This window comes from Cyrtonyx montezumae, unplaced genomic scaffold (assembly GCF_038088225.1).
Source record: "Cyrtonyx montezumae isolate F1298 unplaced genomic scaffold, pur_monq_1.0 scaffold_3, whole genome shotgun sequence".
In the NCBI taxonomy this organism is placed as follows: domain Eukaryota; kingdom Metazoa; phylum Chordata; class Aves; order Galliformes; family Odontophoridae; genus Cyrtonyx; species Cyrtonyx montezumae.
Genome location: NW_027072034.1, coordinates 23,533,157 through 23,553,194, shown reverse-complemented (window position 1 = coordinate 23,553,194; position 20,038 = coordinate 23,533,157). Strand labels below are relative to the sequence as shown.

The 20,038-nt window shown below is 37.0% G+C and overlaps 1 protein-coding gene across 1 annotated transcript in view; it reads left to right on the top strand.

Annotated features, from left to right (window-relative positions):
• TMTC4 (transmembrane O-mannosyltransferase targeting cadherins 4) overlaps window positions 1-18,772 on the top strand; it is a 50,316-nt gene extending 31,544 nt beyond the window's left edge. Inside the window, exons 9-18 of the mRNA XM_065740770.1 lie at window positions 600-802; window positions 2,450-2,621; window positions 2,706-2,837; window positions 10,485-10,564; window positions 10,736-10,843; window positions 10,974-11,115; window positions 11,784-11,898; window positions 12,384-12,496; window positions 17,766-17,835; window positions 18,353-18,772. Of these exons, the coding sequence (XP_065596842.1) occupies window positions 600-802; window positions 2,450-2,621; window positions 2,706-2,837; window positions 10,485-10,564; window positions 10,736-10,843; window positions 10,974-11,115; window positions 11,784-11,898; window positions 12,384-12,496; window positions 17,766-17,835; window positions 18,353-18,504 (1,287 nt within the window). The 3' untranslated portion in view covers window positions 18,505-18,772. The remainder of the gene's footprint in view (window positions 1-599; window positions 803-2,449; window positions 2,622-2,705; window positions 2,838-10,484; window positions 10,565-10,735; window positions 10,844-10,973; window positions 11,116-11,783; window positions 11,899-12,383; window positions 12,497-17,765; window positions 17,836-18,352) is intronic.
• The last annotated feature ends 1,266 nt before the right edge of the window (window positions 18,773-20,038 follow it).

Below are 20,038 nucleotides of genomic sequence, written 5' to 3'. Positions count from 1 at the left end.
ACCTATACCTTGAATATTCTTTGCATTCAATTTAGTATGCACTGCAGCCATTTAAATGTGTTTCCATTTATTCACTACTTTTTCATGCTTGCCAGGGTTTATCTTTTGCTGCATTTCATTCTTTTTCCACACGCTGTATTTGACTCTTCAATTGTTCCTTCACAATTGAAGAAAATAGGATAAAGTTCTGGTCTGGTGCACTTGGAGTATGTTTTGGCTGTATACTTCTGACTGTATTAAGTCTGGGTTTAGAGATGAGGAATGGAGGATGTTGTCTTCTGAAATTTTCTCCTATTGTGGGAAATTATTTCTACATGTGGATGTTGGTTGCACTGCATAGAATATTCTTTCCCTTCTGTGAATAGGAAAGCCTCATAGCTGTATATATATATATAAAAAAATAAATAAATAAAAGAAAAATAAAGTTACTTTCACATCTGTAACATGGTCGGCAGCTGGATGAGGCCTGTCAGAATTTAAGGCCTATTTTATAAGAAATATTTTGTGATAACAGAATTGGTAAGAAAAGAACTAAAGTTTCTTCCCATTGCACTTAAGTTTAGTATCAAATAAATGTTTGTTTTCTTTTTGACTGACAGGCTATAAACTATAATTACTACTATTCACTGAATGCATGGTTGCTGTTGTGTCCCTGGTGGCTGTGTTTTGATTGGTCAATGGGTTGCATACCCCTCATTAAATCCGTCAGCGACTGGAGGATAATTGCGCTAGCAGCACTTTGGTTCTGCCTAATTGGCCTGATATGCCAAGCTCTGTGCTCAGAAGACAGCTATAAGAGAAGGTAAGAGACAGTGATGAATTTTAAATGGCTGGACAACTTGAGTACAGTATTATTTTGTTAAATTCAGTACTGATAATTTTAACAATTCAGTGGAACCAGTGTCTAGCAAATGCAGTTCAAATAAATATTTATAGCTGTCATTACAATTTTATCCCAATTTGGGCCCATCACTGTACACTGACTAGTGGGAAACACTTGGAGGGGGAAATAAGGATGGCTGCTTTATTCTTCTCCTGAAATGGCACTGTAGGTGGTAAGAAGTAATCTGTGTTCAGAGCAGGGCAGTGTGTTGTTGACATTACTTCTTCTAAGTCATCATCTCTTTTAAACCTCTCTCCTAATAATGAAAAGGAGAGATGTGCTTTGACAGGAGTTACAAATGCTAGTCACACAATTAATAAATGAAATACTGACCCATATTATCTACTGAGGAAATAATTTGCACTTTACCAAAAGAAACTAAATATATATATATTGTTAATTGTGCTGTCTTACTTGAGGATTTCAGCTTAATTTTTGTTAGCTTTTGTCTGTTTCTGTGGATTTTATGTATAATTAATTCTCAGTTCCTTCACATTTTTCAGCAGTTCAGTCACAGTGAGATCATCCTGTTTTTCAAAGTACCGAATGTTTCCTTTTTCTTTCTGTGGTATTGTGTAATTTCATTTCTTTGCTTGTGTCTCTTCAAAGGCTGACCTTCCATGCTCATTTTTAATTTGTACAATTAAAATCATTTTGAAGAGGGGTAAAAATCTTGTTGCAAGTGTCATCACAGTCTCTAGAGAAAAAAAACCACAAAAACCTAAGCCAATATTGCTGAACAATTTTTTAATAAAAGGTAAAGACAAAGTAGTGAAGGCCATGGACATGGAAAAGAAAGGACTAAAGAGGGTACATTACTGTAGATTTGTTATGTACATTACAATATAGAGATTTAGTTGCAATAAATCTTAGTGGACAACAGCCATATCTGTGGCCTGACATCTATTAGTCCTTTACATTAGCTCTGCAGGGGTAAGGTACCTTGTTTTCTCAGTTATCTAAGTTCTCTGTCTTCCATAGTTACCTGCTGAGGGTTGCTTATTCCTGGCATAGATTCCTAAAGCAAGGAAGATGAAATGCCTCTCTCCACTGACTGTGGAAGGAGTGTAGATGACTGGCTCGTATGTGGTTAAACACAATGGATTCTACCAGTAATGTCTTTGTTAGGAAAAAAAACCACTCTCAGTTGAAAACATATCTGTTATTTCTTTAAGTGACCTATATTTTATTTGCTTTTTTTACTGTCTTATTAGTTCCAAAACTAGACAGGTAGCTTTCATCATTAATTCTCTTGCCTGTATATTTTAAATAGAAATTACACGATGACATAATTAATGTTTAATGAGATTATTTTCCAGTTTTGAAGCATAAACATTGTTTTTCTGGTAATTGTTGCTAAGATTTTAAAAGTGCAGGATTGAGTGAAGTGTCAAAATCTTATTGAAGCCTAATCTGACTTTATGTGGCTCCCAGATGTTGCTTTTGAATGCCCTGCTCCATATACACTTTTTTTTCCTACATTTTTTTCAAGTAAGTATTGTATGTTAAAAGGTTCTTTTTATTAAGCTTTGCTGCTAATTTCATGATCTTGTTTCTTGTTTGCAGAATTCTTACACTGGGACTTGGATTTCTTATTATCCCTTTTCTTCCTGCAAGTAATCTGTTCTTCCGCGTGGGATTTGTTGTTGCAGAGAGAGTCATCTACCTCCCCAGTATTGGCTATTGCATTCTGTTTACATATGGATTTAGTCTCTTGAGCAAGCAAGCCAAGAAAAAGGTACCATCAAAACAGTCAGTAAGGGTGATGATGAAGTGCTTCAGTGGAGTGATTTGATACTTAACTTGTCTCTCTTTCGTTAAGAAAATTCTTGCCATGGCAGTACTTGGAATCTTACTGATGAACGTTGTGCGCTGTGTACTCCGCAGCAGTCAGTGGAGGTCAGAAGAACAGCTTTTCAGGAGTGCGCTGTCTGTGTGCCCTCTCAATGCTAAAGTAAGGCAGTTGTGTACTTTCAACCTTTTTCTTTTAATTTGTGTTTTTTAAAAATGCTTTGAATTTTGCAATGAAGGAGGTTTTGTGTGTAGTCAATGTACTGTGGTACAGTAGACCCTCACTGTGGCAAGAATATGACATCGCCATATCAGACTTTGAGTTGTAACTCAGAACTTGGGAGATGGGGATGGGGAAGGAGAGGGGAAAGGGCATTCAGTCATGTCATATGTGCTAATATGATCTCTGTGGTATATATAGCCAACACAGCTAAGGCAGAAAGAAACATATTATCTGTGTATCTGCAAGTCTTGGGGGTAAAATCTTTGCTCCTACTACTTCTCTTTGATGGTGGCTGAATGAGCTAGGCTTCAAACACAGGAATATTGCAGTTTTCCTTAACTCCTTTCAAGACTTAGAGAAAAAGGCAGAGGTGGGATTGATGTTTCATTGCACTGAATGAACATCAGTGTTTGGCATAGTAGACTGAATCTAACCTGCCTGTATAGGTGAGCTCTGCAGCAGTTCTTAAATAGCTGAAATGGATCTGTCAGACTATAACACAGAGCCCTGATGTTGTTTGAATTTTAGAACAGACCAGCTTCACTAAGCCTGGGAATAGGAATCCACAGCTTGTTAATAAAAACTCATGGATGTTTTGCAACATTAGATTTCTGTAATTAAATGATGTGTATAGAAAACACAGATTGAGATACAGAATTTAAACCGATACCTGTGAGCACTCAACTTTGTGAAGAGAATGACAAATTTAGCACCTGCTGGAATACAAATATGCAGCAGTGATCTCTAAAAAGCATTGATGGTCAATATTTACAACATAGTTAAATCTTTCAGCAATTTCAGATTTCAGTACATAGGAAAAGAACTTTTATATTTTACTGTGGCAGTGGTAAGCAGCCATCTCCTTTTCAATGATGATCTCAGAATATCTTGTCTACTGAATGACAAGTGCATAGTCTAATGCAGTCTGCTTTTTTGTGTGTAGCTCTATCCATCTGCTATGGTAAGAGTGCTTTAGACAGTTCTACACTCTTTGCCTCTGCTCCAAGGTCCTTGGACACCAGCCATGTCTGGCTGGGAAGCTGTGTAGCTGTGTTTGCACAGTGCTGTGCTTGAGCCGATAAGCTGTGTGCAAGCTACTGAACTAATGCAGCTGGTTCAAAGCCAGCAAGTGTACAGGGAAAATGAGCTTGTGTTTGTCAACACTAGGCTATGCAGACACGCCTGGGCTGTATTGATGCTAGTGATGGCTTGCACAAATAGAGAGCATGAGAATGTGAACAGGGAGGCTTTTTAGACTCACCTTCCAGCCTTCTTTAATGAGTAACTTTTGAAATTACAGTGGTAGGGAACTTTACTAGCCAAGAACATTAGAGAACCCATTTGTAAGAGCCAGTTTCTTTTTTTTTTTTTCATAATGGATTAGCTACATCTAGTCAACTTTGGCAAAAATAAATGTAAAAATTGGAACTGGGTTCTAGTTTAGTCTTCTGTTGTTGTCAAGAAATTGCAGGCTTCCTTTAAAACTAGTTCCACAGGACTTTTCATTGGCCCTTTATTTCAGTGGGAGGATGATTCAGACCAAAAGATGGAACATAGATGATAACATTTTCTGTTATTTTTCTCAGAACATCTTTGATTTCTGTAAAGTGGTCGTGCTTTAATTCCATTTTGAAACAGGATTCCAAAATGTGCAGCTGTCTCCCGAATACCAACAAGAGCTGCAGCTTTTGTGGTACAGCACTTCTCTATTCCAAATTGTATGTGAGCAGTGTAAGGTAAATTTAACATAATTCTAAGGAAGTTAGTACAGAAGTAAGTAGTTACAGAAGTGCCTTCTTTAGTTTCAAACTCTCATTCTTTAAACATCTCTCTTAGTCAGAGGTGTGGAAACTCCAATAAATCAAATTCTCTGGCATAGTAGCAAATCTACCCCCTTGAGTGATGGATATATCTGGCTCAAGAAAGTGAAATTTAGGATCAACTTTTATAAACATGGCCTAGTAATTTTAAAATGTATTGGAAGCAATCAGGTACCTTAATGAAGTTATAAAGATCTCTAAATGTATGCATGTGCATTAATTTATTTGCAAGAAAAAGAAAGAAGGATGTTGTAGCTGTGTCCAGAAGTATGTTGCTCTTGCTTGATCCTGCACTTAAATTGAAAGATTCTTAGACTGAATATTTCTGGCAGTATTTTGCCTAGATGAGCAGAAGATGCCTGTATGTATATTCAGTATCATCTTGCCACATTTTTCCATACAGTATAGATTAATTGAATTCTTAGAGCTCAGTGTTAGTATGCACTAGTGTGAGTTAGAACCAGGCCAGTCTTGTCTGTACTAAAGCAAATTTTGTAAACAATTGCATAAACTCTTTTCTGATGAAGACATGTTACAGGTAGTTTATGAATTTCAAATAATTCAGTGCTAATGGATTAGAAAAGACTCAATGGATTTAACTGAGTCTTTTCATTGATGCCGGTATGTTGCAAGTTAATCCAGAAATGCTTTGTTGAAGAACTAGAATATCTTATTACAGGCTATGATAAGAGCCTAACTGCAGTTTGACCATATCAGATTACTGGCTTGGTATTCATTCCTTTTGCTTTAGACATCTGCATCTGAGCAAGTCAGGTTCCCTTTATAACTGGGGAGGAGAAACTGTCCCTTCTAGCACCTGGTTCATCATCACCTTCAGCTACATGACTGCTGCAGGCCATAAGGACGGCACCGTTCTGTGTATTTCTCCCTACTGGTTATGAAAAAAGTTCTCAGAACTGCCTCAGTTGTGCATACATATGGTTGTGAGATTTTGCCCTGGTCTTAGTGCCATTCATTATTTCAAGACATCACTGTGTTGCTTCTCACTCTCTGAGGCCATTAGACATTGTTCCCTTTCAGTTTTAAAGAATATTCCTGTCCTGAAGATACTCATCTCATTGGTGTTCTCTGCAATATGTTAATGTTCAAAATGCCAATATGCTTTTTCTTGGTTTTTGGTTTTTTTTTCTTCAGCAAAGCTGTGATAATTTTTAAGGATCCATATACATTGCCTATTTTTGATGACTTCTTCTAATTGATTATATAAATTAAAGGTGTAATAATATAATGAAATATATGGGAAATAGAGACCACAGCGAGCATTTTTTCTTCCTAGATTTTGAAATAACTGAATTTAAATAATTGAAAACTGTTAACAGTCTGTACGTAATCTGTACATTCTCTTTGCTATTAGATTTTTTCTTTTTTATTTTTTTTCCTTTACAGCATGTAATTTAATACACTTGTTTTATAAAAAACATCCACTTATGTAGCTTATGTATTCTGTAATACTTAGCAAGGGAGTTATGCTCTGAACAGAATGTGCTGCTAACCCGTCTGCCTAGAGATACTAAGGGTGGTAGCTTTGTTCCTGGTGCTTCATGCAAACTGTTTTTATCACAGGTACAAGTTTATTGAAGGGAATCTATTCTAATACTGAAAAAGTACAACAGAATTTTTTAAGACTATTTTCTCTACTTTCTTTAAAGCCTTGTAAAGCATCTTCGTGACAGGATGAGATTTATTACTGTTTAAGGATTTATGAAGCTGATCTAGAGAGAACTTCCTTTAGATATTGAAAATTCTATGTTAGATATTAAAAGGGGATTATCTTCTGAAAAGGATGCCTGAAATGCTGTAGGCTGTATTTTTAGAGGTTAACTTGTGTTTTGTTGCGTGGATAACATTTTAGACATCAGGTGCTTTGTATATGAATATAATAATGCAGAAGAACCATTAGAAAATATTAGCTGTGCAAATAAAATGAGAAGATGCAGGAAAAAAACCCCGCATTCTTCTATGTAGAAAACAGAATTTCTGTAGCAGAGGAAAGAGAAGAGAGTTTGATGGAAGAATCTGGCATTGAACAGAAGCATCTGCATGTTTCTGTACGAATTTTGACATCTGTGCTCTGCTTCCATCCTTTTCAGCAAGTGTTCATATTTGCTGAAAAGGTGATCATAAGCAGTGAGGAAGAGGGAATAAAATAATCAATAGACAGTGCTTCAGCTGAGCACTACGTGTATTTCCTAGATGATACTACATTTCAATTTCTTCCTGAACTGGTTTGAGGCAAGAAAGAGGGCAGGGGTGGAACAAGAAATTGGTTTGACATTAATGATGATTTTGTTCAAGGAAAATGTGTTCTTTTTATCTTCCTCATTTTAATGTGTGCACATTTAAACACTTGAGTAAGAGTTCAAGCACCGTGTGTGTCTAACAATAATATTCGATGCTTTTACGTTTTTATGACATCTTAGACCCACGGAGGTATTATGGACAGGCAAACCCAGAGCCTTGTGCTAGACCATGATGCCATGGTTATGTTAACTTTAAATGTGGCATGTCTGTTGAAATCAACTAGCTTTTCTCAGGGGGTATTTTTAGTATATTGCTCTTTCCTAATGGCCCTCACAGCAGAGAATGCTGTGTTGTTATGCATCTCTGAGAAAGTTCATTTTAGAACTGTTACTGTAAAGTAATTACCTGTTTAAGATTGATAAAGGAGCAAGTGGGCATAATGTAATATGTCACTTTCAGGTAATGTCTGTCTTTAATGCTCATTTAGTAATGAAATGGTATGTCTGTTCTTAAATGTTTAATCATGAAAGGAAAATCCTCTCCCAGGTTGGCATGGGTGGTATCTGTCAAAGCTAATCAACCATGTCTCTGGAGATTAAATTTAAGCATCAGACTGAACCCTCACTTTTGAAAACCAGATTCTTCCCACCTGTGGGCATATGGGAAGTGTTTCTCTCTGGGTTGTATAGATAGGGATTGTAGGAGAGATTACAGAATTACAGCCGTGTGCTTAGCAGAGAGAGTACAGGTTGTTTGTAAACCTGATTGAGGGGAGAGTAGAGCAAAAGGCTGATCTTGACATCTCTCTCTAATGCCCAGAGTAGTGAGAGATGTGGCTGTGTAACTAAAATAACCTGCACCTTTCCAGTGACTCTCTATGCTTAGAAACAATTCCTGATTCTCCTCTTAAGATAAAGATTTTACTGCATGTTTACCCCTTGTAAATTAGCTTGTAGACTGTTCTGTTGCTGGAAGATTATGGTAGGCTGAGGATTTCCTTTGGTTCACTTACTGAAATTTTTCATCTCTTACTTTCTTCTCTGTCACACTACAGAGAGGAGCTAAGGTTACATACAATCTTTCCTGAGGGGAAGCTGGGAAACATACATGCACCAAGGAACTCTTTATATTCAGGAAAATGGTGTAGAAGAATTGTTCCTTTCACACAGAAACTCTATCTGAGGACAGAAGAAATGCATGGAGAGAAAAATGATTGCTTTAATAAGCAGTAGTTTATTTAAATAGCTTTGTTATCAGCTTTAATACTTTAATATATCATTCTAGTTCAGTTCACAAAACATAACAGTTTCACAATATTTCATTTGATGTTCTAACTTGAAAGAACTGATACATTTTGGGTTCCTGTGAGCTAAACAATAATATTTACAGGAGAAGAATATGCTTTTCGCTGCTCATTTAGATAGAAGTGGACCATAAGAAGTTCCACAATGTAAGAAACTGAGGCAAAAATAGTGTCTGAAAGTGAAATGCTGACTGGTTCCTAACACAAGACAACTGAAACATATGTTTCAGGGACTGAGTGGGTGGTATACACAGTTGTGTTATTTTTTTTTCTCATATGTTCTGTCTTTAGTCTTTAATCAAATTCTTTCTTGCAGTAATGCATATTACTTCCTTAAAATGTACAATGTGAAGAAAAAAGAAACAACATTTGTAAAACTTCTTTAGAGAAAGAAACTGAATCTAGTTAGTATAGCCTTAGTTTGCTTCCTTTATAGTTTTCTGTTTTGCTAAAAGTTATCTTTTATCTGGAAGCACAGTAAAGTTTAATAACCTAATTATCTCTGAATAGATTTTGAGTCTGTAAACTTCACTGTATATATAATCAAAGCACTCCAGTTTGCTAAAAATGCTGTCATAATGTGCTGAAAAATTTCTTGAAGAAATACAAATAATGCTCAGTCCTAGGCAACATTTTTGGGATGTATTATTTTACTTCATTGACCCTGTGAAAGCTATGCTATTTTTTAATCACAGTGAACTGGTCTTCATAAATGGCTATGCCTTGCTATAAATGTACCGTCCTGTTGCTTGTTAGGATAGGCCTTGTCATATTTTTTCTGAATGTATGAGAGAAATGTCTGAATATTTTATTTTATTTCCTTGGAATCTGTGCTAGAACCGCTTTTTATAGGATACTGAATTTGTGTGCTATTTTATATCTTACAGTCAGAAGAACTGCTTCTGTGAATGCTTAGTAAGCCTTACAGCATTTTTACTATCTTAAACCAGTGAAACTACTTCTTTGCTTATTTTAGAAAGCATGGAATATGGCTTTAACTTGATTTGTTGGTGGTACAGCACTATATAGTCACAACCATGTAGAGGTGGAATTTAACAACTAAATGCTATGACAGTTGAGTTCAGACATGATTGTGTGTGCTGGATCAATGGGATCCAGGTGTTATGCCAAACACAGTCAGAATTTAAACTTCAATGGACATGTGAGATGAAAACCCATTTCTGGATGTTTAAGGTGAATTACAGCTATCTAAATTTATCACAAACCTATCGTTATGTATTTCAATCAAAGTAATTTCTGCATAGCGTTTTTTTGAAGAGATTTAAATCAGATTTTCACGGTATTTTGTTTTAGATGAGGCATACACATTTTGATTTCAAATAGTAAGCTAATTTAAAGCATGAATTCTAATCTAGTTGTAGAGAAGTCCATTTTCAGCAGTTTGTGTTCACAATACTTTTATTTCTAAAACTGAGTATTCCTTTGACCAGGTAACATAGTCTTCTGGCACTAGGCTTAAAATAGGATTTGAAATGTCTTCCCACTCAAGTTTATCCTAAAATTCCTATCTAATCATTATCATAAATTCAAATGATAGAAATCTTTTCTGTAGTTATCCCAAGACTCTATACCTTTCCCTTATTTTCAGCTAAGTGTAACAAACAAGTTCTCCAACATGCTGTCAAGTTGTTTGGGGTTTTTTTGGTGGCTTTTTTGTTTGTTTGTTTGTTTGCAGAAGTGCTGTTAAATATACATCATTAAAGTGAAATTAAAATAATTAGGTCCTTTGAGTGGAGAGAAATGGTTGTTTTTCTGTTAATATCAATTTTCTCCTGGCTTACACTGACGTAAAAGCAAAGTTCAATCAACACTTAGTGTTGTAGTTTATCTTCTGTGGTGGATTCGAATGAGTCAGACTTTCTCTTATTCATCTGACAAATAAGAGAAATGAAGCATAAGAGATCTCCATTTAAAGAATCTTATGGACAGTGTGATTACCTCACCTACAAATATCAGGAAGAGAATAATCTTTTTTAACTATCTAGAACAGGTAAGCTGATTCATTTATTCCCAAGATTTTGTCTTTGACTGCTTACACTGTATATATTGTCCAACCTGGAGAATCCACTTATCACAAAAAATCAGCAGGTATTGACATAAATACTGAATGCGTCTATTTGGGGTAATCTGTAAAACATGTGACTGTATAGCATCCAGTAAAATGTTCACCTGTGTTTTCAGGTGCACTACAATGTTGGCAAAAATCTGGCTGACAAAGGAAATCAAAGTGCTGCAATCAAATACTACAGAGAAGCTGTAAGGTATTAAAAATTTTGCTGATTTATTGAACTATCCTAACATCGCTTTAATGCTTAACCAGGAGAAAATGCTTTGGTATTCATTTTCATGCTCTGCAGAGATGAAGAGCTAACAATTTGCATACATAAGTATGTCTCATACATAATAATAATCTCTTAAATTTTAAATCTTAGGTTGAACCCAAAATACGTACATGCCATGAACAACCTTGGAAATATTCTGAAGGAAAGAAATGAGCTCCAAGAAGCAGAAGAGTTGCTGTCCTTAGCTGTACAAATACAGTATGTTCAGAACAATGCTAAGCAGTGTTTTTCATCAGCTGAGCAGAAATGGTATACAATGGGATCTTCTGTTCTAAACGCTCAATTGTCATCTCTCTCTCTTTTTTTTTTCCCTTCCCAATTTATGCAGACCTGATTTTGCTGCCGCATGGATGAATCTGGGAATAGTACAGAACAGCTTAAGAAGGTTTGAAGAGGCAGAGCAAAGCTACTGGACAGCAATTAAACACAGAAAAAAATACCCAGATTGTTACTACAATTTAGGGCGGTTGGTAAGTATTTTTGAGTAAATGATCAGTATTAGAGTGGCTTACACGTGCATTTAATTTTGCTGTATTTTTAAATGATGTATTTTTAAAAGTTATTCTGGTTTATTTGATGTGTACTTCAAACTGACTTCTTAATTTCAATGCTTTTCCTATAATTCCCTCCATATTTTGGTAGTGCTACTTTTCCCAATAGAGACATCTAAACAAATATGTAGATTGTGATCTTTTGTTTAAGAGAATTTTAATAATTTCTCAATATTTGACTGTTTTACATAGATACAATTTGTTGTATATTTCAACAAATTGTTAGGCAGTAGAACCACGCAAAAATAAAGAAGCTTAGATTCCTGGAAATATTTATATGAAATGTTTACATATTCTCTTGTATAGATTTCTGAACTGCGTGCTGATTTTCATCCCCTTCCTACTGGCATAAACGCATTTGATAACAAGCCTGGATACTGGACAAAAAGCAGTGTGGAAGTGTAATGTTAATATATACCAGTCTATCCTCTATACTACCCTAGTGCTCTTTTTACATTTCTTATTTTTGTTTACAAGAGCAAGTTCTACTAGAATGATATGAGAAGGGCTAGTAACTGCTTAGTGCCTTTAGTCTGTAATAGAAAAGTAAATGGGGGTGAAATTACTGGAGTTCTCTTTGTTTTTAGTATGCAGATTTGAATCGCCATATAGATGCATTGAATGCGTGGAGGAATGCTACAGTTCTGAAACCAGAGCATAGTTTGGCTTGGAACAATATGATTATATTACTTGATAACACAGGTATAACCCCATTTGAATATTTTAATGAATAATTCAGCTTCTTGCTAAACTCAGAGCTTTATCTGTATTTATCCAAAAAGGAGTTCTGCTGCTTCTACAGCTATCAAGATACTCTTCATAAATATTAGAATGCCTTCTACTCGCTGGTTTTAGAGCATCCTTTAAAATCCAGCTCATAGACTGAATTTCTGTTCCCTGTTTGTAGTGCTATCAGTGCACAGACATGTTTATATTATAGAGCAAACTTCAGGAGTTTTGAACCAGTGCTTTTGTCCTTTTGAAGGTGTTATTTGTTGAAAACAAAATTGTTATTTTATTCTATAGGACTTTGAATTTCTTTGTGTCTGAAATACCTGCTTTTCTTTAAAAAAAAAAAAAAAAAAAAAGTATGTCATCAGCTATTTGTACGATACGTGCGATTGCAGCATGAAAAGAGTAGTTAGTAAGGCTGATGCTTTCTCTTTTTCCACTGTGTGGGCTCCCAGGCAATCTAGCTCAAGCAGAAGCAGTCGGAAGAGAGGCTCTGGAGTTGATACCTAATGATCATTCCCTTATGTTTTCTTTGGCAAATGTACTGGGGAAATCACAAAAGTACAAGGTAGGTAACTAGATGTTTCTCTGTTGCTTCTTTGTGGTTGTGCTGGTTTTTCTTTTCTGTTTCTGTAGAAACTGAGGAGGCCGTTGTGGTCTGTGGCTCAAATAATCAGGATTCAACACCCATTTCTGTCACAGAGTTATATGATTCTGTCCTAAATTAATCTCACCTTACTTTAGATGTGTGGAACTTTGTTACCCTAAACTACATCAATGGTCAGTGAAGAGAAATGGGCTCTTAAGCACACTAGAGGGCAGTTAGGAACTTATATTTCTTTGCTGTCTATAGAGAAAACCCCTTCTGTTTAAAGGCTTTGGTTTAGAGTCTTAAAATTAGATGTAACATGCTTGTCCTTGTGTTCTTTGTGCTCTTTGTATGTAAAGGAAGCAACATTTACCATTGTTTGGTATGAATTCTAACCTCTTTACATCAGAAGCTATCTAAAATGAGGATATTACAGATTCTCTAATCCTGGATTGAAGATAGGATACCTGGATAACCCCAGAATATTATAGGAAATTCATACATTGAACAATGTATCAGACTTGGATACAATTGACCAGTTAATAAGTGATACTTCAAAATTAACTACTTATATTTACACTTAGTGAATGTAATGCAAATGGGGACAGAACTATTTTCCTAAAGGAAGCACATGAGCATACAAAGACTAAATCACATATAGCTAATAAATTCATTTGTTTTAATAGGCTCCATAGAGACCGATGTATGCATACAATAGCAAGTTTTAGGTAGTCTTGAAAAAAAAAAAAGTCATTTACTGAACCATGAATTTTGGGGGTTTTGATTGCTTTTTGATACATTGTGATGTTAGTGCTGAGGGAACAGTCTCAGCATAAGAAGGAAGAAGATTTTATGATGTTAAGCTTGCTAGAATTAATACTTTTTTTTTCACCAATTACTGTGTCCAAATTCCACAGCCATGTTCCATCATAGAGTGATGACCTGCCAGATGTGAGGCCAGGGCCTGCAGCAGCCCAACACTTTTGTTTGTATTGGTGATGCTCTTATACACCACATAACTGTTGCTCTAGACTGGCTGTTTCAGTTTTCGTATGTTCTATTATTAAACTCTTTCTACCTTGAAGCTGTTATAAAATATATTTGCAGATTACTTTAACAAAGTTCTAGAAGAATATGAATTAACATCCAGAATGTATAAGGGATAACATTACGGAGGAGTTACTTACTATTATTACTTAGATGAGTCATGAGTATAAAAGAACAGAGGATGGTACAGTTATTTAGCAAGAGTAATATGTAGCCTGACAGAATAAAGAATGTTTATAATGAAATAAGTAAAAGAAATAAGTGGAAAACTTGCTAGAAAATGTTCTCCAGCTATAGAGGAAACAAGTTTGTATTAGTGGACTTAGAAGATAAAAATGGAGGTAAATGCTAACCAGTTCTGAAAGGTCATTATGCTGCAGGGGAATGCATTGGATAAAGTGGTTATAGTTGTAAGGGAAAATAAAGCTTTCAAGCCGGAATCCTGAATAAAGCAAAAGAGCCCAGGGAAGAAAACAGGGAGCCAGTGAGGGCTTTAATATTTCAACAGGCAGTAGTAAGTTTGTGTAGAGCAAAAAATAAAGCCCAACTTGAAGTTGATGGGTTATAACAGGGAGAGCAAATTATGGGAATTGGGAAGTGGATTTAGGTAGAAAAGGAGATAATGGCAGCAGCAGCTGCACTTTGCATGGCCTGGAAAAAGGAGATAGAGCATTGTTAATTATTTTTTAAGTGGGAGAAAATAAAATTGCTAAAACAAGTATGGGAGATTGATTTCTTGCCCACCCCCTCAACATGTAAAAACAGAGAGAAGAGGATGATTCCTTAAGGGTATGTATTGAGCTGGGAGGAGTGGAGGAGACGTGGGATAAAGCCTGTCAAGGTGATGGGCATAACTTGCATAGGGCTGCACGGCTGCATCTGTTTCGTTGTATAACCTCAGGCATGTCATTTATTTGCTTTTTATGTGTCTGTGTAAAAGCTGACACTACACTGGCTCCATTGCCATAAAGTAACATTTGGTTTTGGGGTGGGTTTTGTTGTTTTGAGGTTTTCTTTTTGATTGGTTGCTTGCTTTTGAGTACTTCTTATTTTAAAAGCCACACAGTCAAGATTTTACTATGTTATCAGAGATTCCCTTCAAATAATTCAGACAAAATTCTCCTTCAGTTTTAAATGCTTTTGATTTTCAGCAGATGTTGTATTTTCTGAGTGATTCCTGTCATAAACGCCCAGAGTCCAATCGGAGTTTTTGCAATATTTTATTACTATCAAAAGGCAGAAAGCAATAAGCAAACAGCGCTGGGTGTGCTGGGGAGTCAGCCCAGTGCCCCCCCCTCACCCTATTGACACAAATCATCTGTCGTATCTCACACCCAAAAAAATCCTCCAACCCTTTAAGATTTGTTTGTATATATTCACGAATGATTTATTATTCCAGAAACAAAAGCACATAAAAGATGAGTTGTTTTGGTGGTGGTGTGTTTTGCTGTTTGTTTGGTTTTTGTTTGTTTTTAACGTCACTACGGACTTCTCACTTAAATACTTGTTGCAATGGACAAAGAATCAATCTTTTGTTCTTTGAAAATACGTATGCTGTATTTTTGTTATATATGCATCCATATTTTTTTTCTGTAAGAAGTACAATAAATTATAAACATTTGAACTTTTTTTTTTTAGTTTGTATTTGAAATAAAGCCAGACTACAACTCTGTGCTGTGGGCTTGGCAGCAGATGGAATGCAGTGTGGTTTCCCAAAGCCTTTGCTATACACAATGTGCAAGTTTCTTGACAGCGCTTAATTTAAAGATTTGGCAAGACATAGTAATATGGAGTATCATTGGATATACTGGAATGTATATTTACTCGATATATCTGCAACAATATGAAAGTGATGCACCTTCAATAGTCTTTAATCAGACTGTGCTTCTAACTGCTGAGCAAAGCAGTAGCAATGAAAATATTTTTAGTATGTGGTTGAAGATGTATAGTAATGAGAGTCAGCTCTGATCATGCATTTCATTATTTTTCTGGGAACACACTGCACATATTGCCCTATCTTACTTCAGCAGTGAAAAGAATGAGTCTTATCTACTTCTCCTTTGTGTAGGTGGCAACATTTAGGCATAACAGTGAATTAACTGGACAGCACGTCTTTCAGACTGTTATTACCTTGCTTGATGAAGAAAGCAGAGATTTACTTATTTACTTATCTAAAATACTAGAATTTTCAGTGAAAAAGATTAGAAGCTGTAGGATTTTCAACTACTACATGCTTTCAAGGGCCACTCTGCAGTTGATGTATAGGTTTGGGTGGCTATATGAAAGGAAGTTGTCTCACCACAAGATTTGCCAAAGGTTTGAGCATTGGGATGTTTCTCAGGTGACTGAGTTAGAATCGTAGAACCATTTTGACTGGAAGGAACATCCAGAGGTCATCTAGTCCACCCCCTGTCCAAACCTGGGACAATGGTCAGCTGAGTCCTGAACATCTTTAAAAACTCTCCAGGCAAAACACCTTCCAGTGCTTGACCAATCTCTTGGTTAAAATAAATAAAAAGTTGTTTCTTTTTATCTAAATGAAATTTCCCTTAAATTTCCTTTGTGTCTTATCCTGTTGCTATATACCTGTGAGAAAAGTCTGGCTCCGTTTTCTGTGTATTTTCTGCTCAGGTAGTTGTGGATTGCAATAAGGTCTCCCATTCATCTCTTATGAAGGGTGGAGAGAGCCAAAGGAGGTGCTGAGCACTGCACCTGGGGAGGAACAAGTCCAAGCATTAGCACATGCTGAGGGTCACCCAGCTGGAAAGCAGCTCTGCGGAAAAGGACAGGGGGATCCTGGTGGACACCAAGTTGAACACAAGCCAGCAACATGTCCCTGTGGCAAAGGAGGCTGAGAATGCCCTGGGTTTGCATTACGCAAGTTGAGGGGAGGCGATCCTTCCCCACTATTCAATATTGGTGAGGCCACACCTGAGTACTGTGTCCAGTTCTGGACTCATCAATGCAAGGGAGACTTGAACACAGTGGAAAGAGTTTGACAAAAGGCCGTAAAAATGATTAAGGATCTGGGGCATCTAGTTCAAGGAAAGACTGACAGAGCTGCTCAACCCAGAGGAAAGGGGACTCAGATCTCTTCAATATCTATAAATACTGGAAGGGAGGGTGCACAGAGGATGGAGCCAGCCTCTTTTCTGGTCTAGCCCAAGGCCAGGAGAACAGACTATGATCACAAACTGGAGGACAGAAGGTTCCCTTTGAGCACCAGGCAGTGCTTCCATGCTGTGTGTGGATGACAGAGAACTGGCACAGGTTGCCCACAGAAGTTGTGGGGTGTCCTCCTTCGAGATCTCCAAAAGCTATCTGGCTGTGGGTCTGGGTGCCCTGCTCTGAATGATGCTGCTGGAACAGAGGTTGGGCCAAAGCAACCAAGCAAGAGGGCCCTGCTGACTGCAGAGATCATGCGATTCCTGCCATTTGATTTCTCCATCCAGCCTAGATCTGAGTGGTAGCCTTCCCATCCGGTGCACTGACCACTCATTCAATTAGGAGTTATCTGTTTCTGAAGTTTCAGATAACGCATTCAAATCATTAATTAAGTATTAATCACTGTGGGTCTCAGAGGCCAATATAGTGAGAATTTAGCTTTTCTAAGAAATACTCAGACATCAGCAGTTCTAAGAGCATACAAACTGCAGCTTGGTATATGGAAAAAGTAGTTTGCAAGAGATGTGAAGAATGCTTCACTTGGTTTGATTTTTAAATGACAGTTGTTCTTCATTAAGAACCATGCTGAAACATCTGTTTGAAAGGGTTTTACTGCAATGCTTGCATTTTAAATGGTAAAAAATGTGTTAAAGGGGAGGATGTCTAAAAGCAGTTTTCTCAAATACTGTATGTTATGTTCGCCTTGACTGAATAAACCAGTAAAATTTCCGCAGGTGATGTAATTAGACTGCTTTTACAAAGTTTGCTAGGGCTTAATAGTTCCCAGTTAAAATAATGTGAACCTGCAGAATCTTGGCACTTATTTGTACCATTGTTAATTTTTATTTCTTTTTTTCTGGAGACCACAGCCACTTGAACCAAATGATTATGCAGGCTTAGATTATGCATATTGTGGAATCATGTAGATGTGGTGTTTTCTGAGGTTTCCTTCAATTACATTTTTGAGTATATTTTCTTTATTTTACATACTGCAAGAGTAGACTGTGCTGTTGACTTGTTCTTCTAAATTATTCAGGAATCTGAAGCTTTGTTCCTCAAGGCAATTAAAGCCAATCCGAATGCTGCCAGTTATCATGGTAATTTAGGTAAGAGATTTTTCTAACTGTCTTCGGCTGTATTGTTTGTTTGCTTCATATTCATGGTGGTTTAAAAGAAAAAGCGGTCTTTTGAGCCTTCTTCCTGCTGAGCAGATTGCTATCTGACTGCCTGGAAAAACTGCCAGCCAGTAAAGAACGGGGCACAAACCCAGAGAAGCTGTCGCATGCTATGACAGATCAAGAGGGCTGCACGATCCAGCCCAGAGGTAGCTGCACTTCAGTGGCTGCAAATTGCTTCATTTATGCTATACTTGTAACCCACAATGAGCTCACCAGATAAGAGCTGCCATTTACGGCTAGAGTGTAATTCATTCCATCAGTCCCATTCCAGTTCTGCTCCCAGGCTTTGCTCCTGCATTTGGCAACAGAACAAGCAGCTACTGTGCCACCAGACAGTGAGAGACCCTCACTGGAAACAAATGCTTTAATGTTGTTTTCCAAGTCATTGGTAAGACAGCACATTATTTAACAATATTGCTCATGAAATTCCTTATTGATGTTCCAGCTGTGCTTTATCATCGCTGGGGAAATCTTGACTTAGCAAAGAGGCACTATGAAGTCTCTCTGAAGCTTGATCCTACGGCACCTGGGACCAAGGAAAACTACAGTCTCTTAAGAAGAAAACTGGAGCAATTGCAAAAGAAAGGCGGTGCCTGATGTTTTCTTTCAGGTTGTCCATGCATGCAGGTTGCTATTAGTGTTACGTGGTTACTTTTGACCATGTAAAGGATTCAGTCATTATTTCTCAAAAGTAACAACACCAGCAGTGCACACTCGAATGTCCAATTATGCCCTCCTGCAGATTCTAACATTTCAGCCGAAGTTTGAAGATGTTTTTATTTTTACTCTTGAACTGCATTTGAAGTCCCTTAGAATACTTTTATAGGTACACGAAGGCAATGCAGATGGATTTTCACAGCTGTGAATAAATAGCAATATTTGCTTTCACTTGCAATTTGATATCTTCATCTGACTTTTTAGCAGCAGGATGAATATCAGAAGGCAGTTTTATTTCTGAAGGTGTTTCCAGAAAAAGTGCAATTTCCTGTTTAAATCCTGATCGTTTCAAGTATGAAGAATATCCATCCACTTCAGTTTTATTACTGCTTTCAACTGCCAGTCCTACAGAGCCAGTAGAAGAATGGATTCTTTCCGGCAATCTACTCCTGTAATTTGAGTTATACTTAGATTCTTGTTTCTGGCTCCACCCTTTGAAGTGTAGGATTTCTACAGGTGAAAATGTGCTCTTCAAAACGTCTGTCAGCCACCAAGCTGCTGAGATATGCTCGAGTGGAGAAAATACTCCCTACATTTAAGTCAAGATTTTAGCAAGCAGCAAATGGAAAAGAAAGAAGTGTCAGATGACAGAGGAGTAAGCTAGAGTTTCTGTTCTTCAGGTAGCCCCATCTAGCATAGAAAACTTGGGCCACAAGTCAGACTTACTTTAGTTTTTACAGCAAGTCAGTGGTCTAAATACAGTATAGTATCTACGGGAGCTGATTCTTGTTGGCTGAGGCATTGCAGTGGTTTTCGGTTGAGGACATAACACCTTCTAGCTCCTACACTGTTGGTAAATGGAGAATTTCCGTGGGAAAAGTAACTGGGCAGACAACCTGACCTTGACTGTTAAGGTGTTAACTGGAAGGAACTCTGATAAACCTTTGTCAAACCATGGCTCGTGTGTTTGCTGAAATCAGTTACATAAGCATAGCTGTTAATGTGTAAACTGATCATATTGATGTGGGGTGATTCAGAGATGGGCACCAATTGATACTGTGTCATTTTTCAACTTGCTGTGATACATGTTTAAGCTCTGGCTGTCCAGAGTTGTTTATTTATATTCCTGGTTCAGGAAATCTTGACATCTATTTTCTAATTTGTTTGCTTGTTTTATTTAAGATGGGATGACTTCTATTGGATGTAAAAACTGAGAAACTTAGCCTCTTTTTTTTATTATTCCTCTATTGATTAATGTAGTATTTGCAGCTTTCCTAATTAGTGCAGTGACTATTTTATAGGAATGTGGAATGTTCTCCATACACAACACATCTGCAAGTGTGTGGAACCATTTAAAATGTTGGGGAAATGCCTGCCATAGGACAGGATACCGCATGAAGTTGCCATCTGACCACCATGTCAGATGTCCACACATTCTATGTCTAGGCTGTGTCTTGAACCTGCAGTAGGCTAA